The following is a 27,701-nucleotide window of genomic DNA, read 5'->3' on the forward strand; positions in this document are numbered from 1 at the left end:
TCTAATGAATCGTCCTCGCCATAAGAAAATTCCTCATCCCAATCAAAATATATTCAACAAATTTTTTCCTCTATTCGTGGCAAATAAAATCAAAACTGTAAGATTTCTATATTTATTCTGATAAATAATAATAATATAGTATAATACTTGCCGTATGTGAATTCATTAAAGGAAAATTGATTATCTGCAACTCGTAGTGCCATCTATTGATACATAAGCTAAAGTTGTTTCTTAATAATCCCTATATATCTATCGCTGTCACTTTCTTTAATAGCTCTCTTTATTTTTTGAAGGCGACATCTACAATCGCCACTTGGAATCTAAATTTGAATCAATATTAGATTCTCCTTTCCAGTATATGATGTATATTGCGTCTTTAAATGGAATGAATGATTGAATTAGAAGAATATTCAACATAAAATAACTTTGGCAAATGCCTTCGAATGCCGAAAGTGGTCTACAGCCCAATGAGGAGAGACCTCATACTTTATACGTTGCTCCTGGTATAAATACGTCATGGCCTCTAGGAGATAGAAATATATCTTATACAATTCCCTCTGGTAAGTGTTATTTAAGATTTATTCGTCATTTTAGTTATAAGGGATGAATGAATTTGTTACTGAAGAAGTGTATAATAATTGACAAAACGTCACTGCTTACATTATTGAACCTTATAAGAATATATCTAATAATTAATATTTTTTTTATTGCAAAAATAATGTCACTAGACTCTATTAAACACGTGTTCGTGAAATGATTTTCTATCCGAAGGACCAAATGAGTTATTAAAATGTAGCATGACATTTGCTTGTTGCTTTTCCTCTATTTCTTCTGCTCTGTTTGGTTCATTAAACTTGCATAAAATCGTAGCAACGCCAATTTACATAAAGCGCTAAACACAAAACGAATAGAATGAATTCAATTATTTTTAGATCTATATCTAACAGTTGTTATAATTCATAAAAAATATGTCGTGGTTCGTAAAATAACCGATTTTGTTGTTGTTGTATGGTTAATACCTGTTTTATACTAAATTTTATCACCAATAAACCTTCTCCCGCGAAAATTAATTCACGCCAAGGAGTTTTTTCCCGCTGGATAGAAACTAGTGTCGTGTGCAAAAACACGATGTCGTTTATAAACAAAATAGGGTCTAGTACTGAGCCTCGGGGTACTCCACATTCTAAGGTAGATGCAGTAAATATGCCAATGTTTAGCAGAAACCTTGATACAAATTAGAAAAAAGTAAATATGTACATTGATATTTTATAGAAAGCGTACTCTCTTTCTGGAAAATATAATTTATGGACATTAACACGATTATTTGTACTTCATTTTTTTTATTATATCGTTTTTTTCGATACTGATCGAAGGTGCCTAATAGACCAGGGCATGTTCATATATAAATCTTTCGTTAATTGAATATATTTATATCTAAAATCAAATGTACGATGACAACAAACTTATAAATTAAACTAAATGATATTTCTGACGAACTGAATATAAATTTTCATTCGTGCGTAAACACGTTGTGAAAAAATAAGTTGAATGTATTACAACAAAACAAAAAAGATGACAAAATTAGCAGCAATCTGAACAGACAAAATTTTTGTCCCAAATCTTCGTTCTTTGAAGCAATTTTTTCTATTTTGGTGAATTTCACTGGCGCTTTTACAATCTTTCGGTAGAAAAAACTGCTTTCTTTGCAATAAGGGCTTTACTGTTTATAGTTTTTTTTTTCTCATTGGTTTTGGATTATCCTTATAGGGTGTCTCCAACATTTGGGTAAAACTAACGATCAGGAAGCTTTCATCTTTATTACTACTTGTCTTCCTGTTATTGTTTTCTATTCCAAGTTAAACTTCTGAGTATTTATTTTCATTTGCTTTATTTAGAATGTTTTCCGCGTCAATATTTGAATTTCTTACCATTTTTCTTTGATGCTCGTCTTCTTAGCCTTTTCATCCGATGTTCTCTTTTTGATTTTGTGTTTTGCTTCGTCTTCCGAGGAAAAGGTTTCTATTAAAGTGTCGCTGTTAAAAGAAATATCTCCCGAATAAGAGCTACATGATGACGACCATTTTCGTCTACTGTGTCGTTTCGATTTAAATTTATGGCAACCAGAAATCTGCGATATGTCGATATGTTTTTCTTCGGTCCAGGTTGACGTCCAAACTTTTGATTTTCTTCTACTCTGTTAGTTTTTTGGAGTTTACTCCTTAAGAATCGATTTGCATATATAAGGGGCCCGGTATGAGAAAAATGTGAGGAGTAAAATCTATCGATGAATGACCTCGTTACGTTTTTGGTGCGCACCCTATGATGCGCAACTTTCTAATTTGTCAGTGTCAACATACTTATATTGCTGTTTTTATTATAAATGTCAATGTCAATAATTAATATTGTTATTGTGACGTTTTAATTTTTATCATTGTGTTCCGCTAAAGTGAACTGAAAGTATTTTCAAATAACTATGGCAGAAAGAGGTGTAGATGATATTGCCGGAACATCTAACAAACACGTGGTTGCAAGGTACGTTATAATTCATGTATTATATGTATGAGCATGTGCAATTTGTATTTATTAAATATTTTAATAATTATCGATGTAGTTCATATAAATATATATAATACCATTTATTGCCGCTCGTACTGAGTGGCGATTTTAATGTCGATTTTAACAAAGATGATGGATTGACATTAATAAAATTTTTAAAATTTGAACTGAATTTAGATATTGTTTCTGATAGAGCAATGGGGACAACGAGGTATGGTACAACCATTGATGCGGTATTTTCAAGATTCGTGAACCGCGTATCTACGAACGTCCATGTGTCTTATTTTAGTTACCATAAACCATTTGTCACTGTAATTAATAATGCAGACAATGTTAATTTAATTAATATTTAAAAAAAAAAATGATAATAGTCTGATAATAATAATTACATAATTTATCAACATTCCTAATGATATATTTATGCACATCTGAAATTGACTATTGTAAAAAGTTTAATGTAAAATATTTCGTCGATTAGTTATAATAAATGTATATGAAATGAATAAATTGAATAAATATATATTTATATATGTATATTATTTTCATTAATTAACAAATTTACCCTTTTATACAGTATCAATCTTTTTTAAGTTAAATAAACTCTTTTTGCGTCTGGTTAGACTATCGAACTTAAGGAGTAAACTCCAGTCGTGCGTCGGAGCTGACACACACAATTTTTTTTTCTGTTAAAACACTAGGCGCTAAAGCTACTTCTGCAATAGCATTTGGATTATACGTTGAAGAGAAACCTGATATGATATTTTGTAGGGTTACTGCTATATCTCAAACGATAGAGACTAGTTCCCCTAGACTAGTTGTTTGGAGAACTATTCTCGGTCTTTGTGGCGAGTTCAATACAAAAGAATCTGTTCGTCCCAATGATGCTCGAATGATTTGAACACAGCCTTGTCCGTTGGCTGCAGCTAAAAGGCATTTTCCTGGAAGCTTAAATTGTTGAATATGTACCATGGTTTATCATTCTAAAAGCGTTTTATCTTATTTCATATTATTCACGATCAAAAACCAACAATAATTTATAAATAAAAATGAAATTACTTCATCTGAAGACGATGAAGAAATTATCGTCAGCATTTTTCTCTGGTGAGGATGGACCTGGCTTAAAAAAATTATCCATCGATGTTTGTCTTGCTTTCTTATCTATTTCGTATTCCAGTTATTAGTTATAAGGGTAATTTCTTCCTTATTCAAAATAGGAAACAGCATTCGACAATTTCCTGTTGTTGCATGTTTGGATACAACAGGCTCTGTCTCTTCTGGTTGCAACTGGATAAGTTCCTCATATCCAAATCAGTTTTAAGTATATCAACCACGTTAAGTTCGTTCAAACCTTCAAAGCCGAGATCATGTACTAGATCCAACATATTTTGCCCAATTTCAAGAAGGAAATCAACTTGTGCATCAATCTTTCTGGTCATATTTTCTCCCAAACATTGTTGTTAATTGTTATTTCCTCCATGATTTACCGATTCTATCAACACCATCCTTGATGTTATAGGTTTTATTGAAATCTTTTTATTGAGGATTTGCCTTATAAGTTGTCGGAAAGTTCGGCGTTGGTAATATGCCTTAAAAGTGTCTTGTTGCTCAAGTTATTGTTTCGCAAATATTTCTCGCATCTGTACAAAAGTGTTTTTGAACCAATCTTCGTAAGTAGTTTTAGCCATTTAAGCTTTCTTATTGGTTGTAGGTTAATCATCCGCGGCATTTGCATCAAGTAGTAAAGTTTTCGAAATTTACGTGCGATCAAGTATTCGCTTCCAATCAAGCCCTCTTTTCTCTACGTTGATCACTTGTTTAGGTTTATCAAACTCTTACTTCAACATCTTCAAACCATTATCGACTTGCTTGGAATGTGACATCTACAGCCGATTCATCGGCATCTCCATTCTTCAACTTTTCCAAATTACTCAAAGTTTTTCCCTGAAAAGTCATTTGAGTCAATGGAATTCTAAGTTTGTTAATGTCTTTAATCTATATAATGGATGTTTTTTCCATTATTTCCATAATCCAGTTGCTTTGGCGTGTTAATCTTGAGACATTTAGAGATGCTGCAGATTGCAAATATGTTATCATCACTTTTTTTGATGGTAGACTTTTGCATGTCTCATTGCCTTACGAATTTTAACAAAAGGGCGGCCCTATAGAGAGGTACTAGTGTATTTGGAGCTTGTATCATGGCTCCCCATGTATCCGATGAGATTTCAAAGCATTAACCGCTTCCTCAAGTGCAGAAAAACGTTAAACTCGCAATTTATTTTTGATCTGCAGGAATACGAAAAAATCATCGGGTGTAAAACAAGGATTATACGGTGGATGACCCATAAATTCGATGTTTTGACTGTTAAAAAATGTTTTAGTTTGGCGCAGGTCCAGTTATTTCGAAAAAAGAGGCCACCATTTGGTTCGATGTGCTTCGTGCGCGAAAAAATTTTATTGGATTTGTTTCGTCTAAAAAGACACATACAGTTCATATTTATGTAGGGTTCTATTTTAGGTTGTGTTCTCTAAGGTATTTTGGAATAAAACAGTTCGGCGAATTAGAGAAAAAGTTTATAACACACGCAAAAATAAACGTTAACAATGTAAGTTTCATACAATCTACACGAGTTTTGGATTCAAGCGATCCGTCTTCTTTACGTCTTTAAAAAGAAATACGTCTTCTCTTGGAACCGTACGTCTTTCGGAATCACAGAATAAAAATGTTAAACTTTATGATTTAAATATCTTATTTGACATATTCATATCAGCGTTGCCATATCTCAAACCTTAAGTAGCAGCCTTCATATTTAACAGTTACTTTTGTGACAGTCAACTTCTTTTGATATTGTTTCAGGTACCTGGTGGCCATGGTGTGATTACTGGAAAGATCCACAGCATCTTTTATATCAGTTAGCAAATTTTTGTTTCGTTGTAGCTTATTCCTCGACTTGTTCTAAAAGAGGAGTTTTGTTTATGCATTCTTGTTTGATTTTAGGTAAATTTTGTTCTTAATGATCAAACATCTCATGTAAGGATCTTGTTAATTCGTTTCTATATTTTATCAGTTTTTTTTTTGATTTTGTAGGTTTGTTATTATTTTCAACATGGGCTTGGAATATAATTTGTGCTCCGGACGTGTTTACTTGGAATTTTGCTTTCATGTTGATGAATATGGCGCAAGTTTTTCATATTCTTTATCAAATAAGACCGGTTAAATTCGATCCAGAGCTAGAGGAAGTGTACCATACACTTTTTGAACCATTTAAGGTGAGAATAATTGATTATAATAAAAAGTAGTAGAAGCTCGTCCACTTTTCGACAGATTTTTTGTTTGTTTCATTATGATAAAGACTACAATGATTATAAGGCCTCCAAAAACATATGTGGAGATTCGTTAGAGCTCAGAGGAAAGAAGCAAGTGAAAATATTAGCTCAAATCACCAAGAGAATATATTAGCTCCAACCACATAACAAAGGAAACTTGGGTCCAATATCTTGAAGAATTGTATAAAAAAGAAGATAGAAAAAGCATACCAGACACTCCAGAAATCACAACTAACGAAGTAGCTGAAATAGAAGAAAGATATATAGAAACCGCATAAATGAAACTTAAGAACAGTAAGAGTCCAGGCCCAGACGGCATTACAAATGAACTGAAACAGCAACTAACAGCTATATCTCACAAAATCCAATTATATCAAAAAGTTTCGGATGAATTGCGTTTAAGTAGTACATTTTTACTGTTAGAAAAAGGAAATAACCGCAAAGTACCGAGGCATAAACCTTCTAAATACAACCTTGAAGCTTTTAACAAAAATCATGACAAACAAAATACAAGAATTCACCACATTGAGCGATGTACAGCAAGGATTCAGATCAGGAAGATCTTGTGCAGATGCGATATTTGTCCTGAGACAATATAAGTATAACAAACCGGCGTTCATGTGTTTAATAGACCTGTAAAATGCGTTTGACCGAATACACCTCCTATACAACAGGCAAATCCCATATAACATCATAAAAACCATCGAAACTATTTACCAGAGTAACAAAATACGGGCCAAAATCAATAGTATAACTACCAAAGAAATTCCTGTAAATAATGGTATTAGATAAGGAGATTTTCTTAGCCCCGTATTGTTCAAAATCGTCATGGACGAAGTTATAAAAAGCACTCATAGCCTAAAAGACTTCAAGACCCTATGCTATGCCGATGATGCTGCTCTGAATGCAGAAAACGAAGATGATCCACATAGATAACTATTCAAATTCAACGCAACGGAAAAAATGAAATGCATGACTAATTCAAAGACACCGATCAGATGCAAACTGATTGTAGATGATGAAATTATACAACAAGAGATGAAATTTAAATATCTTGGTATAGAAATATCAGGATACGGTGATATCGAAGAAATCAAGCGGCAAAAGCAGCTTACCTGAACGATACAATCTTCCGAAACAAATAGGTCGCAATCAAGACCAAATCCCAAATCCCTAGCCAGACCAGACTGGAAAAACACTTTCTGACGGAAAGAGAAACGAGGACATTAAAAGAACATGTAAGATTGACAACGTGAACGATTGGGTGCTTGGAAGAATGGCCAGAAACAAGTCGCCATTAGGGCGCCGAAGCGTTGGAAGACCCCGCGAGAGATGGTGCGACAACCACTCTAAGAATTAAACGGCAGATGATACGAAGAAAATCAACCATTTTTGCTTACATTAAAGAAAAAAGAAGAAGACATCTAGTAATAGTCCAGGAGCCAGGTACATTTTCGGTCAATTGTTTCTTCTGGAGAGAAACTTCGTAAAATGCATCAGGGATTCATACTATGAATACTCGCTGCGACTCCGTGGGTGGGGCGGGCAGTGGCGACCTTCCACGCATGGAGAAAAAAAAAGGTTTTTCCAATCATTCAAGAGGAAAATAAAGCAAGCTCTTATCCCATGTTTCTCATTTTTTCTCGTTTTCCCACATTTTTATGACCATAACTTAATGGTTTTTCACGAAACATATGAAAGGCTAGTCTTAAGGAATAGTTTTGACTTTTTTGTCAGATATTGCTATTAGTGTGTACTCCTGTGTAGCCAGTTATCTACATAAAAATAACTTAATAAAACTGATAGTTTTTTTCCATGTAATACATTTCTTATATGTCAAAATTCAGGCCACAAAAGGTTCAGAGTATTCGAGCTTTGTTCGATAGAAGGCATCATCAATTTTGTAACTCGTAAATTCAATCAATAATCATAGAAGGGGATTTAGAAAATGAATTTCTCCACTTTCTACGACTAATATATCAAAATTTAAGTACCCAGTGAATCAGATACTGAATCACAACCTCTTGGTGCTTCAATGCGACAAAGAAAAGGATAGAAAAATTGATAACTGCACAATATGAATAGTTATCACAACACACTCTATATCTTATTTTATAGTACTACTTTATTGAGGTATATTTGGTCTTTGGGTTCAAATAACCTCTTTTTAACGCACAATCCTACTGTGAACTATTCTATGTACTAATAATTATGAATCCTTTAGAATACATCGGTCAATAAGTCATGTGACTGACACATAGATGGCGCTGTCACTGTCAAATTCATATGACGTTTATGAAATATCAACTTTCAAAAAACTATGTGTCAAATGTATGAAAATCGAGAACAATTTGTTATTGGTTTGATAAATTTAAACGTGGTCGTACAGACACCGATGATAGTGAACGTTCTGATCGTCAAATGCATGAACATTTGAGCATGAAAAAGCTTTTTTCGAAGTGGGTGCCGCGTTTACTCACAGTCGATCAAAAACAACATCGTGTTGATGATTCATAGCATAGTGTTTAGCCATGTTAACACGCGAAAAATCAGATTTTTTGCATCAAAATGTGACAATGGATGAAAAATGGATCCATCACTTCACTCCTGAATCAAAACGATCATCATCTGAGTGGACTGCAGTCGGTGAACCACGTCCGAAGCGTCCAAAGGCAAAACAGTCAGCTGGGAAGGTTATGGCTTTTATATTTTCGGATGTACATGGAATATTGTTCATCGATTATCTCCAAAAGGGAGAGAAAATCCATACCGAATACTTCATAGAGTTGTTAAATATTTTGAATGCAAAAATTAAGGAAAAACGTTCTGTATATATCGAAAAAATAACCTCTGTTCCACCGTGACAATGCACCGTTTCACAAGTCGATGGCAACGATTGTTAAATTGAACGAATTACACTTCTAATTGCTTCCTCATCCACCGTATAGTTTCGATCTGGCCTCCAGTGACTATTGATCTCAAAAAATGCTTGCTCGTAAGAAATTCAGCTCAAATGAAGAAGCAATTGCTGAAACTGTAGTTAGAGAAGCGTTGGAATGTGTGTATTGCTCTTGAAGGACATCACATTGATGGATAAAATCAATTTTTGGCAGAAAATGTGCTTTTCTTAGTTAGTCACACTACTTATTGAGTGATATTTCTATTATAAACTTCTATAAACGTGAAAAGAATGTCTTACGATTTTATATGGTTACTTCCAGCTAAGTCGTCTCCAGTTTAAAAGAATGGTTAGTTCAGACTTTGCTCAGATAATGTCATTACATGCCGGAGAAGCTTATGCCGTTCAAAATTTAACAAGAACCGATCGATTGGGCTTATTGCTATCAGGAAAAGTGAGTTTGTTTATGAATTATTATTTAATGACGTACTTTACATACTGTAAGAATGATCTGGTTGATTATTCACCTTATTTGTCTACTTTTCTGAAGAAGGTGCCTTCGCTTCATGAGTTCATTTTATAATTATAAGGGGGCAAGATGTAATTGCATTTTTCAAAAAGTAATCATCTTTTTGTTCATTCTATAAGTCCTTGATATAAAATAATCTCAAAGTAAATTATTTAATCAAAAGTGAGAATATAATATCTAAGTATTTATATAAAAATTATAAAAATTTTTAACTACATTAAGATTCTCATTGGTTTTCAGTTGTGACTTCATAGGTTTTATAAAAACATTGAGCAGTTGACTGCTTGATAATCACGAGGTTATCGTTGCGGCAACGTAGTGTGGGCTGTTATAATACAGTTGTTACTTATTAGTTACGTATATATAAAACATTTGTCTATATATAAAAATAAATTTCATAGACTTTTTGGTATGTTTATGTTTCTAAATGTTCTTGATTTTAAGTCTCTTCTGTTTTAAAATTAGTTTTTCTAATAATTTTTGAAAGATAGATAAAATTGACTTTTCGACTTTTCTTTAAGTCTTTATCAAAATAAAAATAAAGTGAATAAACATTTTACAGGTCAAGTTCTTACATAACCACGTTAAAAATTTGAAGCTTAATAAACTAAATCACTATAAAACTTCAAATTGATCCTGGGAACAAAAATAATTACATCTCCCAGAATCGTTGAAACGACTAACGCTTTAAAATCATTTTTGTTGTATATTCGAATTTCTTGGCATCAAAAAAAAACTTTACCAGGTCTTTTAGTTTCGATATTTCTACATCCTGGTATAAAATACGATTTATATACCATTATTCAGATTAATCAAAGATTGATAATACAGAATAACTGTCGTATATACTTTGTACCATATGTTCAGTGTTTATTTTATACCTATGATGTCAGGCAATAGGGCGACTTTACTGAAATGTTTAAACTACCTACAAAATTTTTGAATTTTCAATTTTTTTTCAATAAATATTGGAAGAAATAGGGCGACTTTACTGAAATGTTTAAACTACCTACAAAATTTTTGAATTTTCAATTTTTTCTTAATAAATATTGGAAGCAATAGGGCGACTTTACTGGAATGCTTAAACTACCTACAAAATTTTTGAATTTTCAATTTTTTTTTCAATAAATATTGGAAGTAATAGGGCGACTTTACTGGAATGCTTAAACTACTTACAAAATTTTTAAATTTTCAATTTTTTTTAATAAATATTGGAAGCAATAGGGCGACTTTACTGAAATGCTTAAACTACCTACAAAATTTTTGAATTTTCAATTTTTTTCAATAAATATTGGAAGAAATAGGGCGACTTTACTGAAATGTTTAAACTACCTACAAAATTTTTGAATTTTCAATTTTTTAATAAATATTGGAAGCAATAGGGCGACTTTACTGGAATGCTTAAACTACTTACAAAATTTTTGAATTTTCAATTTTTTTTAATAAATATTGGAAGCAATAGGGCGACTTTACTGAAATGTTTAAACTACCTACAAAATTTTTGAATTTTCAATTTTTTAATAAATATTGGAAGCAATAGGGCGACTTTACTGGAATGCTTAAACTACTTACAAAATTTTTGAATTTTCAATTTTTTTTAATAAATATTGGAAGCAATAGGGCGACTTTACTGAAATGCTTAAACTACTTACAAAATTTTTGAATTTTCAATTTTTTTTAATAAATATTGGAAGCAATAGGGCGACTTTACTGAAATGCTTAAACTACCTACAAAATTTTTGAATTTTCAATTTTTTTCAATAAATATTGGAAGAAATAGGGCGACTTTACTGAAATGTTTAAACTACCTACAAAATTTTTAAATTTTCAATTTTTTCTTAATAAATATTGGAAGCAATAGGGCGACTTTACTGGAATGCTTAAACTACGTACAAAATTTTTGAATTTTCAATTTTTTCTTAATAAATATTGGAAGCAATAGGGCGCCTTTACTGGAATGCTTAAACTACTCACAAAATTTTTGAATTTTCAATTTTTTCGCAATAAATATTGATCGAAGAATTGGAAATAAAATTATAATAAAAGTTGTAAATAAACTATCCAAAACTATTTTTTTCTCAAACCATGCAAGTACGTTATTGGTATAACCAATTACAACTTGACGTATGAAGTAAAAATGTGATTAGTTGAAAGGGTGAGGTATGAAGGGTCGCCTACTTTGTAGGTTATGTCACTTTTTATCGTTTAGCGAAGTTGATTGGAGTTATAGGGAATATTTGTAACAAAAATCAAAACTTATATTTATATTTATTATATATATATATATATATATATATATATATATATATATATATTATATTATATATATATTTATATTTTTTATATTTATATATTTATATTAATCAATAGATCACTTACATCATGAATATCAAAATAAAAATAGAAAAGAAACGAAACATCAAAACATAAAACATTTTTTCTTACCATATATACAAGGACTTTCCTAACAATTATCGAATTATTTTAATAAATATGATAATAGTATAAGTCATAAAGGATATAATACATTATCTAAATATTTCACTAAATTAAAATTTAAAACGTCAGGAAACAAAAGTAGTAATAGACGCTGTTTACATAGGACAGACATCTCAGTATTTAGAAAATAGACTAAGAGGTCATAAAAAAATAGAACTGCATTAACGAACCATGAAATATCAAAAAAAATCAATATTCAAAAATTCTTGAAACAGAATCTAATACACGAAAAAGAAAATTTTCAGAAATGGTTCATATTCATAAGAAAAAGGCTTTTAATGATAAAAAAAAATTGAGTAAAATTTATAGCAATATTCTGTAAATTCTAATAAAATTACAAATAATTCAATATTTGAAATGTGAGGACTAAGGAAAAATTAATTTTTCTTATTAGAACAAAATTGTCAGTGTCAATATCATTTAGGGAACCCAATGTTTACAGCTGATCTCTTAATCCCACTCTTCTTAGAATGTTTAGAATGTGTGATGGACAACGACGACGACGAAGATCTCTGGCTACTACATCCATCCCACACTCTGAATTTTAGGATACTACTTTAGTATTGCATCTATTGAGTAGGCAATCTTTCATACAAGATCCCCTCGAAACTACCTATACAAAATGTTGTTGCAAATAGAATTTCTCTTCTTCTATTTTTCTTTTTGATTCTAGGGGGGTCGGAAAAACATTTAATATCCAAATACCCGTTTCCTTCATATTTATCTATGTTAACTTCCATTTGCAATTTTTCTATCTCTTCTAGCCAAATTTTTGGTAGTGTTTCCATAATTCTACGATTTTCTGCTATAACTACGATGTCGTCTGGATATACTAAGCCTTCTATTGGAATCATCTTGGGGTATTCTATGTTCTTTTGTAGGTCGGTTTCTTCACATTTCTTAGTATTCCATTCATTGTTAATGTGAACAATAATAGGCTTAGACTGTCTTCTTCTTTCATCTCTTTTTCCATTATAAAACCTCCCGCTTTTTGTCCATTCAGTGGTACTTCACACTCCAGTCTTTTATATAGGTACGCTTCTTGTTAATATTATGTTTTGGTATTTCTAGTTTCTTCAAAATATCCGTCACACGTGGTTTCTTTGGATTGTGTTAAATGCCTCTCTCGTTAATTGCAGTAGATCGAATTTAATAAATAAAAAGAAAACAAATCCTTTGTATTTCCAATATGCCTGTTAAAGAAAATATTAATTTGCTTTTATTTTGAATATGTTTAAAAAGACATTATGATATTTCAGGTTAATGTACTGAACGATCAATTCTTGCATCCAATTCTCCCTTGTGAATTTTTAGATTCACCCGAATTCGAATCCAGCAGGAACACCGTGGACGATAAATTTAAGGTACTTTTCTTTATAAATATATTATAGGAATTATAGGATAGAAGCCCATTCAGTTGCTTTCCTTAGAACCGTAAAGATCGTAGTTATTAATGACTTTCTACTTCAATAGAAAAATATGCTTCACATGTAATCGTTTTTCATAAAGTGTGACTCCAAAAAGTCCAGCTAGATGTTACGCTTCTGTTATACACGCCGAACTTATGGGCATATTTACCAATGTCCAGCTTTATTCAAAGGTGGTGAATGAAAACTGATACAAGGCACACAACTTCAACCGTAGGTAGGTACGATCCAAAAATGCTGATGGAAGAAGAAAGAAGCATGGTTTCAGTCATTTGGACGCAGATTGTCCAAAACCTCCATAGGTGAGGTAAACCCCACAAACTGGGCAGTTGATATACTGCAAAAAGAAGACGTCAAGATTCTGGTGATGATCACAAGGCACGGTTACCCAAAATGGTGCTGCAGAGAGAAGGATATGGGATAATTGGTGAGACAAAGACAAAATCTAAAAATTTTTTAACAGCTCAACGAGTTTGTAAGTGAGATTACTCGAATCTTATTTGCCCTTTGAGTAAATAACAATGAAGATTCACAGCATCGTCAAGTAGTTTATTATTGGGTACGGAATCGAAAAGAACGGCGCTATTTCGAGAAATTCACATAAGCTTCAGTTTTTTACTTTGCGTGCGCATCCAGGTGGAAAATCCAGTCGATTTATTAACTTGGTCCCTTAGATTTTCCGATCTATTAATCACAGAGCACGTCTTGGACATTACGGAAATAAATTTTAACTTGTCTAAAGGCTAAAGTGGTACTGGTAGACAAATCATGTTACTTAACAAATAAATTGGTTTGGATTTATTCCGGTTTGGCTTTTTGTACTGGATTTGTGAATTACATGGAAAGGCAGTATCTTTGGATACCTCAGTTATCAGTCAACCTAACCTGATCGAAGCTTAGGTAAACCAAAACATAACCTTAAGTGGATCCGTTCCTCAGTATGTTTAGCAAAATCAATTTCCCAATTCGAATAAAAAAAAAAGTTGATTATAATATAAATAACTGTATTTATTTAGAAGCAATAATAATATTTTATTAATTACGAAAAACCCATTGCAACGGCTATGATGGTAAGGGTATTGTTACTTTTGGGGAGATTCAGAGGTTGGTGTGAAAGTATTGAAATAGAGAGAGAAATAAAGATATTCTTCAATTTTGGAAAGAAAAGGATGGCCATTCGGATTATCTAGATAAGCGCTTACATTTTAGTACGGTCAATTATTGGCATATTCAAATATTCCAAATTTTGGACGTGAAATACCGTACTAAAAATTTCAGGGTTTTGCATTTATGATGAGCATTTATTACTCTACGCTGTCTCCAAGTAGACTATAAGTAAAAACGTAAACAATAGTTATTTTTGACGTTTTCCCTTCTTTAGCCAGCCCCGGTTTGCTAAAAAAAGCCTCGTCATCAAGAAAAATTGCAGAAAAATCTGTTTATTGACACTTGGAGAAGAATTTGTGCAGGTTTTTCAGCAAATAGAAATAAAATCTTTTTTTGTCGATTTCTTTACCGAATTTTATCTTTGATTTGCTGAAATAAGAAAAAATAATTGGGCGCCAAACGGAGGATGACCCATCAATTCGATGTTTTGATTGTTCAAAAACGTTTTTGTTTGAACTGATGTATGAAAACTTGATGGATAGTGATTCGTCTTCTGCGATTGGTTTCCTTGATGTTTTCGAATGCTTCTGACAAGCAAATGTTTATGTGCTATTCAGAATTGAGCGTTCTATGATGCTCCAGGCAGCCATTTGCTTCCAAAGGCTTTGTGCGCGTGGATATGGCTCGACTTGAAAGACGAGCTTCGAGTTCGTATACATAGATTCAGTTTCAATACCAGTTCATGCACAGCATCGATATTTTTTGCCACAATAGTCGAGCCACGAGCAAAACACGGTGGCCCGAGATGGTGCTTCATCACCAATAGTCAAACCGAGTTGATCGGCTAACTTCTGTTGGTTTAATCCACTTCGAAAGTCGTAGAAAATCACGAAAATGTTCATCATTTGAAGCAATTTTCCCACCGAGAAGAATGTTTCTTTATGTCAGATTTGACATATTCACATCAGAGTTGTCAAATGTGAAAAACTTCAGTGGAAACTCTTGTAATTTAAAAGGAAGAATTATACGCAATTTGGATCAGATTTTTGTAGTTAATACTAAACAAAATATTCCTACGAAAGTAGAACTATTAGTTTGATTCATAAATCGTATTAAAAAAAGTGAACAATTTACAATAAACTATTTAATTGGTAAAATCGAAAGTACTAATCTAAAATATCGATAAATGGATTCTACGAACTCGAAAGTGCTAAGCTAACTTGTTTTTATTATGATTCTAAGCCAGGAAGATATAGAAATATTGCCAAAAATTCATTAATGCTGGGTGGTTCCCATCATCATCATCTTCATCCTTCATTTTAGCCCGACGTTTTCTGATCCTACCTCGAGTGATCGATAGGGTTGTTTTCCATATCACTCGGTATATTTATGGATGAAAAATAACACCTTTCCCATAAAAAAAAGTATATATTGTTTATATGTGGTGATAATCTTAATATATAAAAATTCAGTGCCCGTGTGTATGTTCCGAATGAACTCAAAAACGAGTCAACTGATATTCCTGAAAGTTGGCATTTATATATATATATATATATATATATATATATATATATATATATATATATTGTTATGGTATTATAGTGTGTAATGTTTATTTTTATAAATTTTATTTTAAATAAAATCAGATTTTAATTTGGGCGTCATTAATAATTATTTGAATTTCTTTATTTTATTATGTTATTATTTTTTTTTTATTCTCAGGGTATTATATTGTGAGGTCAAATTAAAAAATTTTATTGCGATAAATTGTTATGGTTATAAGGTCAGATTATAATAGTTTTAAGACCGGGTCTGTTCTTTATAATGAATAAAATATTCAAAATATACAATTTCTTAACTAGCTATTACAATTATTTTATTTTACAAACATTCATTCATTCATTCATACTCATAATTACACTCATAAAACTAAATTATATGGAAATGTTAACTCAAATATTATATACTAAAAGAAATACTTAAACTTAATAGAACAGTACCTTAAGTGTTTTTTTTTAAATTGGAAATTGTTACGGCCTTGCAGAATAAACAGATACTCCGCTGTAGTTCCACTCCTGTTCTTTTCCTTTTCACAACTTCTTTATCTTGGAAATTGTCCCTTGGTGAGTATTCTCACTTATTTCACTTTATTTAATTGTTTTCACTAATTTCTTATTACTACACTTATACAATTATTAATTATCAATCCTTTGAATATTTTATGCCTTTTTTATCAAGATTTTAATTTTCTTTTTAAATTTTAATTAAAATTATTTTACTCTTTTTTCTCTTGAAAAAAATTTCTCGTTGATTCTCTTCTTCCTTCTTTTTTTTTATTAACCAATGATATTTATTTAAAAAGTTAGTTACTAAATTGTCATTTCTAAATTTTTAAATTATTGTGACTTTATTCAAATAATATTATTCTATAATTTCTTTGTTGTATTTATTTCATTCCTATGTTATTAATTTTATCATTGCAGTTGTCAAAATTTTTATATTTTATCATTTATAACCTTAAAATTTATGTTGGTATGTCACACAAATTTTTGAAGTTGGTGCTCCTGTTTTTATCTGTCAATTTATGGATTAAATTCTTTGATATACAGGATTTCTCAAAATTACATAATAATTTAGAATATAGTGTTGGCCAAAACTTAATATAAAGAATGTTATTTATTTTATTGTGATAAACTGCTCTAAGTAACCGAATAAAAGAACTGAACTTATTGCTTTATTTATATCTTATTATTATTTAATAATTTATTTTGGATATATTCATATCATAACAAACCAAATTATATATATATATATATATATATATATATATATATATATATATATATAATTTGGTCCAACTTAAATGATACGATAGTTATTATTTAAATTAATGGTCTCAATAATTAATAATAAACCGAACATCAACGTTGATTGTTGTTATTAATTGTAGTTTCCATAAGTTACAGAGAAGTTACAGAGAACTGTAAAATTTTGTCATTTTCACTTCGTAGATGGCAACACACTTCAATGTGATATATTTTTTTAGTATACACACTATATATGTCTTATTTTGCCTTTACCACTTAACGTCGCTTCTTTCAATTATTATTTATTTTGTCTTCGTTACGTACATTATTACGAATATTTTTTATTCGAAATATACAGTTATATAAATACAGTCAAATATATAATCTACAAACTCAGAGAACAGGAAAATTCATTCACATTAAAAATTCAATTACTATTTCTATTTTTAGTAAAATGCCACCCAACAAATAAATGTTATGTTAATTTGTGTTAAATTTTGTCTTTCAAATCCTTTTTAAATCATTCAGCCACAACATCAATGCGTGGCCGGATCTGCTAGTCATATAATAAATATTACAAGCGCTTCCCTAATTTTTTCAAGGTTTCCATAGTAGCGGCTAGCACTTGCAGATATTTGTATTGGCAAAGAAATTCATTGGAATATTTATTTGTTAAAGACAATTATATAGCTACTTTATTAACAACTTTAATAGCTAGAGATGTTGCTACTAAATTGTACGCCATGAATAATAAAATAGTTACAGCCAAAGGATCCCATCTTGATATTCGACTTCCTAGTATAACGTCTTCTTTGGCATCGGGAGGCGAATACAAGTCACCTATTCGTTCCAAAAAAGCAAATGGAGGTAAGGTAAAAAATAAATACCCTCTGTAAATATAGGTAACTGCTAAAATTATTATAAACTAGAGGGCGCTGGATTGTATTTTCAAGTTTGTAAAATATCAGCTGGGTCCCGTAACGCAGATTTATAAACTCAGGAACGTAGTATCTCATTTGATCTCTAGATGGCGTTAACATCTGTCAGTCAGTCAGTTGAACTCCTAGAGAAATCAGTTGAACAATTCTGGAAGTCATCGGAAAGCTTAACAAAATCTGGAAGCCAGTAAAAGTTATTTGAAGCCTTACTGAAGTCTGAAAGTTGGTTGGAATTATCTGTAAGTCATCTGGAAACTCCATGACGTCTGGAAATCAGTTGACTTATTTGGGAGTCATCTGCAAGTTTCCAGGAGTCTGGAAATCAGTTGAACTTATCTAGAAATCATCGGGAAGCTTGCTGTTGTCTGAATATCAGTTGAAGTCATTTGGAAGTTAGTTGAACTCATAGGGAAATCAGTTGAACAAATATATAAGTCATCTCGAAGCTTAGTGAAGTCTTCAAATCAAATGAAGTCCTTAGAAAGCTTGCTGAAATCTGGAACTTAGATGAACTCATCTGGAAATCAGTTGAATATTTCTGGAAGCCTCATGAAGATCGAAAATTAATAGAAGTCAATTTAAAGATTATCGAGGTGTGGAACCCAGTTGAACTCATTTGGAAGACAGTTGAATTCAACTGGAAATTTGTTGAAGTATGGAAATCAGTTATTTGAAAAACAGTTGAACTTATTTTGAAGTCATATGGAAACTTGCTGAAGTCTACAACTCAGTTGAACACATCTGGAAATCAGTTGAGCATATCAGGAAGCTTGCTCAAGTCTGAAAATTGATTGAAGTCATTTAAAAGCTTACTGAGATCTGGTACACAGGTGTAGCCACCTGAAAGTTTGCAGAAGTCTGGAAATCACTTGAACTTATCTGGAAGTATTTTGCAAGCTTGCTGGGGTTTCGAAATCAGTTGACCTTATCTGTAAGTCATCTGCAAGCTTGCTGGAGTTTAGAAATCAGTTGCAACATATGGACGTCAGTTGAACTAAAAAGGAAATCAGTTGAAGAAATCTGGAAGCCATCGGAAAGCTTGATGAAATCTTGAAATCAGTTAAAGTCATTTGGAAATCAGTTGCACTTATCTAGTAGTCACCTGGAAGCTTGCTGGAGTCTAAAAATCAGTTGAAGTAATCTGAAAAATAGGAAAATCAGTTGAATAAGCATGGATGTCATCTCGAAGTTTAGCGAAGTCTTTAAATCAAATGAAGTCCTCGAAAAGAAAATCTGTTGAACAAATATAGAAGTGATTTCGAAATCTTTAAATCAAATGAAGTCGTCGGAATGCTTGCTGAAGTCTGGAACTCAGATGAACTAATCTGGAAATCAGTTGAATTAATTTGGAATTCATCTGGAAGTTTGTGTTAATCAGCTGTACTCATCTAAAAGCATACTAAAGTTTAAAAATTAGTATAAGTCATCGAGAAATCAGTTGAATACATTTAAAAGTCATCTAGAAGCTTATTGATATCTGGAACTCACTTGAACCTATTTGGAAGTCAGTTCAACTTATTTGGAAGTCGTATGGATGCTTGCTGAAGCATCAGAATCAATTGAAGTCATCTGAAACTCAGTTTAACTCATATGGAAGTGAATCCAGAAGCTTGCTAAATGCTTAAAATCAGTTGAAGTCATCTGGAAGTTGGTTAAATTCATCTGGTAGCTAGTTGAAGTCTGGTAATCAGTTGAAGCCATTTTAAATCAATTGGAAGGCGTGTTCAAATCTAAGGGAGTCATATTTGTATAGTCCACAAGAAGTTAATTAGTCATCAAAGTTTTTAAAAAAATCGATTTACTCTTCTAGTTAATTTGGCAACCTAGCTGATCATTTCGTAGAAACTATTGTCCTAAAAAAGACATCTATGCTAAAAAATAGTTGCCTATAATTTTTATTGTTGGATAATTTTGTTAAAAATCAATTTCACCATGTACGTTGTTGTTTTAGGAATCGGATACAGTCCGGAATTATTTTGTAGCGAAGTTCCGAAACATAAATATCGTGAAAATACAAATACGTCACAAAATTGTTATTTAAGTGAAATGGAACCGTTAACCGAATGCCCTTCTGTCGACGATTTAACATCAAACGATGTAGAAAGTTGGTTAGAGACTAGTTCCAAGTACCACAGCTGTGAAATTGTTGACATGGATTGAACTCAAATTCTTACCAATAATTTTAATTAAAAAAAAATTATGATAAACTACTATCATTATTTTTACTATCCTTAATCCTTAAATAAAAAAAATGAAAATGTTTGTCTCTATTGATTGAAAAGGTACCAAAGACAAAATTATTTCTTAAATACGAGGTTTCTCAGGAAATTGATTTAAATTAATTTGAAGGTAATAGAAATTGATTATCAATAAAAAAGTGGATAGAAAAAACAAAGAAGAAAAACAGGATAATTATTGTATTGAATAAATTAATATAAATTTTTTATTCTTCAAAGTATTGCCCTGTAATCGACGTTTCGTGCTAAATCTGGTGATTAAAGTGAATATGAGAGGCTTTCAGTGAACAAAAACTTGCGAATCAAAACCGAGTTGTGGGACGATTTGTAGTTATAACGAAAAAGAAAACCCCCAGTTCATTTTTCTGGTCTCATTCCACGCAATTATTTAGACAAGTAATCTGACACTTGATGCTAAATCTGGTGATTAAAGTGGATGTGGGAAGCTTTCAGTGAACAAAAACTTGCTAATCAAAAACAATTTGTGGAACGATTTGTTGTCGTGACGGAGATGAATTCATTTTTCTGGTCTCCTAATAAGCAATTATTCAGTCAGTCGATTCTGAAATTTATTTTATAAATTTTTGTGGAAAAATAATTCCAACTTCACCAATTGTAATGTTCTCAAGTTCGTTAGTGTTTTGTATGGAAACAGTTGTAGTCGAATATTTTTTTGGACTGATAATATAGCTGACTTATTTCAATTTTTGTTTGTTATACGAGAACGCCATTTTTTATGTCATTTGTCAAAATTTCACATAAAAACTCATATAAAGAAAACTGTTTGCGTTGTTGGGTAACTATGTAAAACAGAAAGTATTTCTAATGAACAGTAAAGATGATTTACGAATAAAAACAATCAAAGAAACCGAGGAAAAGTTACTAAAATATTTGTCTGAAAGATTGCGTCCCATAGAATGATTTGTAAGTGGTGTTATACTTTTAAAAGTGCTTATTTAAACACGAATATCATTTAACGAATATAACTGCTCTAGAAATGGTTAATAGAATACGTGCTTTTATAGGCTAGGCGAATAGCGGAATGGCGTAATGCCGATTAAAAGCTCGTTCACATTAAACATTCAAAAAAAGTTCTGGATACCTTGAAACTTAATCCAATGGAATTTTTTCGAAGACATTCCACTCTTTAGGATGCCTCAGAGATATTTATTGTATTTTCAGCCAAAAACGGAAACTAAATCAAATATTATGTTGATTTTCTGACACGTACGGCAGTTACCGCCATAAAGCGTATAATTAAGTTGAAAGTGCAGTTATAAATAAAGATATACCATAAAAACCACAACATGGCGACCCAAACAGACCAGAAAAAAGTAGGAAAACCCTCAAAACATTGATTTGATGAAATTAAGAGAGTAGCAGTGGATGTGAACTACGCAAGATGGAACGTGGAGAGTTTATGGAGAGGTTCATGTCCAGGGGTGGATGCATAACACCATATGTTGGAGAAAACATTCAGTTTGAAAAAAGTGGAAACTGTATTCATCAGCTTGACGTTCTGCTCGTTTTTACCGACAATATTTACCGTTTTCCCCAAACTGAAATAAGCGAGAGCTTTCAGAAATATCATTCCCACAAAGTTGTCTGTTGAATCAATTTTATTATTTCATGAAAATAATTTTCCAATTTATAAAAACGAAGTACTTATATCGTGAGATGAACTTTTATATCCCAATAGCTTGTGAATGAATCTAGAGGATGATGGACATCTGCAGTTTTTTCTAGTTTTTTGCAATTTAGATGACGTTATCCGATTAGAATGCCAGTGACCAGTCGAATTTCACGCCTGTTTAAGTGAAGCAGATGACGTGGTTTCTTCTTTCTTCAACCAACAGCGCAAGAGCTTCCACTGCAACGATGCTACTGGCTACCGAGCCGGGACCTAACCAGCTGACAGCTAATTATGTTCACGAAGAAGAAAACTAACTCTTAGTAATCGTTAATTATATTTTATACTTTTCCAAAGTCAGTTTATAACAGGTACATAGAGTATTTTATGAAAGGCTAGTTTATGGTTATGTCATTTTAAAACACGTGACTTAAAAAGTCGGCCATATTGTCGTGAAGAACAAGCTTCATTTGTTTATAAGTAATGAATGGTTTCGAGTGTTTTTTTTATTGGAATGAATGTTTTATTTCGATTGAAATTGTACAGATTTAGAACATGCAAATATAGCAACAAAAAACATATTTCTCTCTTGAAAATCTGTTGTTTACAAAAACGAGTAATGAAATGAAAAGAATTTGGTACAAATCCTATTATTTCTAAGATAATAATTGTTGAATTTGGAGTTGTAACCCAATGACCTTAGTATAGATGTACAGGGAGATCATGAGATCAAATATCATTTATGAATCAGTAGTTTCGGATACCAAAACTGGTCTGAGCACCACACAAAGAAATTTCTCGAAAGTACAAAGATTAACTTGCAGATTCGCCACTGAGGATATGATATTAAGCCCAATAGCTGATCTAGAAATGATTCTAAATCTTCCACCTCTTCATATAGTATTGAAAAACATCGCTAAGAAAGTTCAGAAAAGGATTCAATAAGGATAAACCGTTGCCAAAAAATGATCTAAGCGATTTAAATAAAAGACGAAGATCTATGGCAATTGAAGCCATTCTACATTCTAAATTTTATAAAAGGAATTGGATTAATGTATCAGTTGTAAGTACTGAAGATGCCTCTAGGTCGCAGTTGTTTGTGGATCTCTAACGATCCTCGGTGACCATATTTGATATGAGATTATGTTGGATAATAAAGAAAATTGTATTTTCTTCTAAAAACAGTCTTCGTATTATAGTGCTTATTAGAGTAGCGATAAACCTACATTGCAAGGCGTATGTGTGGGTAAAAGTGCACGTAAACAATTTAATGTGAAATCGATTTTGAATAAAGCTTTAACAAGTCAATTTCAGATACATAAAAATGTCTTACACGGAAAACTCGACGCCAGAAAACTAACAGACAAAAATGGATTGAGAGGATTGCAAAAAAAATCTTTATCTACAAATTACTAAGCAGGGCGATTCGAAAACTTTTTATTTAAATTTTTCAATTATTAAACGACTTAATGAAGGATTTTTTATGATATATAGAGCGCGGACAATTCAATATTTTGCAAAGTATCCCTAAAGAAGTTCATAGTTAATGTCTTTTTGAAATCCGCTTCTTTTTTTATCAATATAACTTTTGATTGAGGTAGAATCTCATCACTTTCTGTCTTCTTCATCTTTCAATAGCTTCCTGTTCAATTTTGATTGTTTAGCCTCTTCCTGAGCTCTTCTTGAGACGCTCAGCCTCTAACAAAATCTTTAGATGGTCTGCCCAGTTGTCGTTATGTGTTTGGTTTCTGGTTTTTTTTTGCCGATTTTGCTCATTTAGTGCATTTTGGCCGACGCTATATCAGCATGACAACAATCCAAAGCAATCCTCGAAGAGTATTTGAAAGAATTAGAAATGAAGAATGTACTGAAAGTGATGATTTAGCCGGCACATTCGCCCGACCTAAACCCGATTGAATTGGAATATTTTGCAAAACGAATGGAACTAAATAAACTGAAATTAATTAAATTTAAAGGTAAAGAAGGTTACATCGATGAGTCAAAAATTTGAATATATAACAGTTATAGACTGTAGTTTTATTATTATAATGAAACAAGACGATTTTAATTTTTCAAATTTACAATTTAGAGTAATAAAATATTATCTTTTTTCAGCACCCCCTCTGAATTATATGGCGCCTTGTTGCAAAGGGATTTTAGTGCTATATTCAGCAATATAAATTTTTTTTAAATTCATTCCCTTCTTGAATATAATCGAGGCGATTTTGTCCATGTTTCTGCTCCATACAAGAGAACTAAGTGCGCGCACGCCTTTACAAAACGATAACTCAAGTTTAAGTTCAAGGTTGCGTTACATAATAGGTTTTTCACCTTTAGAAATCATGCCTAGTTGATCTTCCACTAAAACTTTGTTGATTAGGCGTTCAAGGGCTCCTGGATTATCTGCAATAATAACCGTGTCGTCTGCATGTATGTTTTTTAATCTCCTGCCGTTAATTTTTATTCCATCCTCGTCATCGTCTGTTGCTTGGTTAAATATCTTCTCAGAGTACATATAAAACAGTTTTGGCGAAAAAAAAACAACATTGTATTTTGGTTCCAATAAAGATTTCCAATAAAATCGATGTTTTGTTTGTCTAACCCTTTTTTCTGTATTAATGTCAGAAGGACGGTATGATAAACTCGATCGAAGGCTTTCTTGTAGTCTATAAAACATGTATAAACATATTTCTTCTCATTTCTCGAGGTATTAATAACTTGGACGTGCTTCTTTTGTTCCTAGAACTTGTGTGATAGAGACGTTATCAAAATTTTACATTTTAAAAATCAATTTTTTCAGTTATGATCACACCAGATTCAAAAAACTTGATATTGCTGAACAGAGAACTAAAAGCCCGTTCTTATTTAAAATTTCGAATTGATGTTTATAATTCAAAGGGGGTGCTTGAGGGGGATAATATTTTCGATAAAAATCGACCTCAGGTTTTTTTTCACATCGCTAACATTGAATTTATTCCATTCATATGACCTTTAAAATATCAAAATCGATCGTATAGAGCAAAAACTTTTGACCGGTAGTGTATATCGAGCAATAATATCTCAAAATGTAGCTGATTTTTGTACTATTTTCAAAAATATATGTTTTAATGTCACGAGGAAGCGTTTATTTATTCATTTATGGTAATATAAATTTTTCAAATTCAAATTAATTTCAAAATGTCTGCTAATTAAACTCCAACGAAAATTCCCCGAATTAGATTGAATTGTGTTTCTCGCTCTTTACCATTCTTATCGAACAAGGAAATCTTGCAAAAGTCGCGTGCAGTTGCAATCGCAAAATATTCTATTTATGAATTCAAAGGCGAAGGTTAATAAAGGGTCTACAAGAACCATTTACTTAATCGTGAAAAATTAGCATTTATCGACGAAGGACAGATACGAGGTCTAATCCCTTTGCTACGCTTTCAACTCATATATGGATTTAAAAAGATATTTAGAATGTTGCCAGATGCACACAAAACAAATTCGAAAAGTATCCAACAAATGAAGATGTTAATGAATTAAAATAAGTGTCCTGGATTAAATCATTAAAGCGAACGACGACTTTATATTTTTTATAAGCTGTAAATTATCTTCGATTAGGCATTTTTAAGACACTGTTTACACTATACCACTACACTAACTCTAACCAAATCTTCAGAGACCGAAGGTAAACTTTTGAAGACGATAACTTGGTTAATTTGTTAAGAATATTCCGGAGAATGGTTTCGTTTTTAATAGGAGTTGTAAATAGGAACTTGATTGAGAATTCCATCAGTTTTAAAAAGGTAATTGGAAAATCACAGAAAGAAGAAAATAACAGGATAAACTTACATCCTAGCTTCAATCGCGTTTTGTGAGAAAACGGCTAATTCTACGTAAAAAAGACGAAATGTAATTTTTGTAGGAAATTTATTGAACTTTCATTCATTCCTTCATACAACCCTTCGTTTCTGAGAATTTAAGTATATTTTCTTAATCATACATTCCAACAAATAAGATTAAAAAAGGTAGGGCAGAAGATTTTATTTTTTTATTTCGTTTTAATGGGTACAAAGACTAAAATATAAAAAATGTGACTAAATCTAAGCTCGGCACAACTTTTGGTAGCCGAAAAACCTCGAAATTTTCGGACATTTTTCCTTTTTTTGTTTTTCGCAATATCTCGAAAAGGAGTGATTCTAACGAAAAACAATTTCTATACAAAGTTATAAAGCATTAAATTCTCTACAAATTTTATTATCAACTTTTTCTTCTACGACCAATAGGGAGCGAGCTACAGTATCTCAAAGATGAACCATTCTTATCAAAATGGTAAAAAAGCCAAGAAAGTCTTCTTTTGTATGTGTGTGTTATTGCATTCTTTGATTCTATTTTTGAGTTGGATTTTTATCGAATAAGGCTCTCCAGACACCTCCCCCCTCTCCAACCCCCTTCCCCAAATCGGTAACTGACGAGGAATGAATAGGCATATCGAAGCCCTCACAGTCCAGTGCAATGTGAGAAAAAGCACCTCAACCTATTCGCCGAGCTTTCGCATTAATCTATAACTTTTATGTGAGCCCCCATCACAAAATTAATCACCAACTAAAGGAATAAAGGAAACTTAAGTGAAATGGAATTCCCAATGTTCAATTATACATTTAATTTTGAAGCTTCACAGGCACCAGTTCGTTTGCAAATGGAGTTGATAAATCTTCAATCGGACAGTATTTTGAAAGAAAAATTTAATGAGATTAACGCTCTTACATTTTATAAACAATAATTCAAGAGTTTAGATAATTACCCAGAATTAAAAATGTGCTACCAAACATGCAGCACGCATTCTCTGCATGGAAATAAATAAGGACAAACAACGCACGAGACTTAAGAATGAACATCTCTAATAAATTTTTAAAAAAATTACAACAAATCTCATCCCTGACATCAATGAGCTTGTCAAAAACAAGAGAAACTTTCAATCTGGCCCACCTACGAATTCAAAATTTAATATATGGCCCTCTACAAAATTGAGTTTGACATCTCTGACACTTATTTGATTGATTGACACTTATTTGATTTATTCATTCATTAGTTCTCCAAGAAATATTTGTTCATGTTTCAAGTATATTCGATAAATAATTTGAATTTATGATAATTTTCTTCAGAATGTTTCTTTATGGCGAACGATTTCCTTGATATATATATAATATAATGATATAAAATTATACATATCACATTATTTTTGCTATCTTTAGATTGTACGGGTTGTCCCTACAAAAGTTACGAAATGTTAACCATTGGGTGTGAGCCGCCCCTGACCTTCAAATAGTAGTGTCGAATTATTTATTCCGTTAAAAATATTTCATTGGACATACTTTATAAACAATTAAAAATTCATAATTTTCGAATGTATAATCTAGAAAATATACTTAAATATAAATTCTGATTTAGTAACTTTACAAATCTATAACTCAGAAACGAGGAGTCGTATTGGAAATTTTTTTTTCACAGCATGATTTTCAGGTCATCTACTAACTCCAGAATATTTTGCATCAAGTCCCGGAGCATATAATTAGTTTCTTTTCGGTATTAAAAATATATTCAAAAAATGTTTTAAATTCAAAATTTTTTCTACTGTACTATAAATGAAAATTTGAGTTGGTGTATTATCTTTGACCCTTTACACATCATCGATACAAAATTAAGTTTTAAAACAAAATAAAAAAATATAATAATAACAGGAAGATAAAAACAATAACCGAACAT

General features: G+C 31.6%; 1 protein-coding gene across 1 annotated transcript; it reads left to right on the forward strand.

Moving 5' to 3' along the window:
* The first annotated feature begins 330 nt into the window (after nucleotides 1-330).
* Nucleotides 331-20,348, forward strand: LOC130899467 (popeye domain-containing protein 3-like). Its single transcript, XM_057809418.1, has 7 exons — nucleotides 331-560; nucleotides 5,411-5,551; nucleotides 5,642-5,823; nucleotides 9,102-9,233; nucleotides 13,067-13,171; nucleotides 17,751-18,015; nucleotides 20,038-20,348. The coding sequence occupies exons 1-7, from the start codon at nucleotides 434-436 to the stop codon at nucleotides 20,244-20,246; spliced, it is 1,161 nt and encodes a 386-aa protein (XP_057665401.1). The 5' UTR covers nucleotides 331-433; the 3' UTR covers nucleotides 20,247-20,348.
* Nucleotides 20,349-27,701: the final 7,353 nt, after the last annotated feature.

This window comes from Diorhabda carinulata, chromosome 11, assembly GCF_026250575.1.
Source record: "Diorhabda carinulata isolate Delta chromosome 11, icDioCari1.1, whole genome shotgun sequence".
Classification (NCBI taxonomy): domain Eukaryota; kingdom Metazoa; phylum Arthropoda; class Insecta; order Coleoptera; family Chrysomelidae; genus Diorhabda; species Diorhabda carinulata.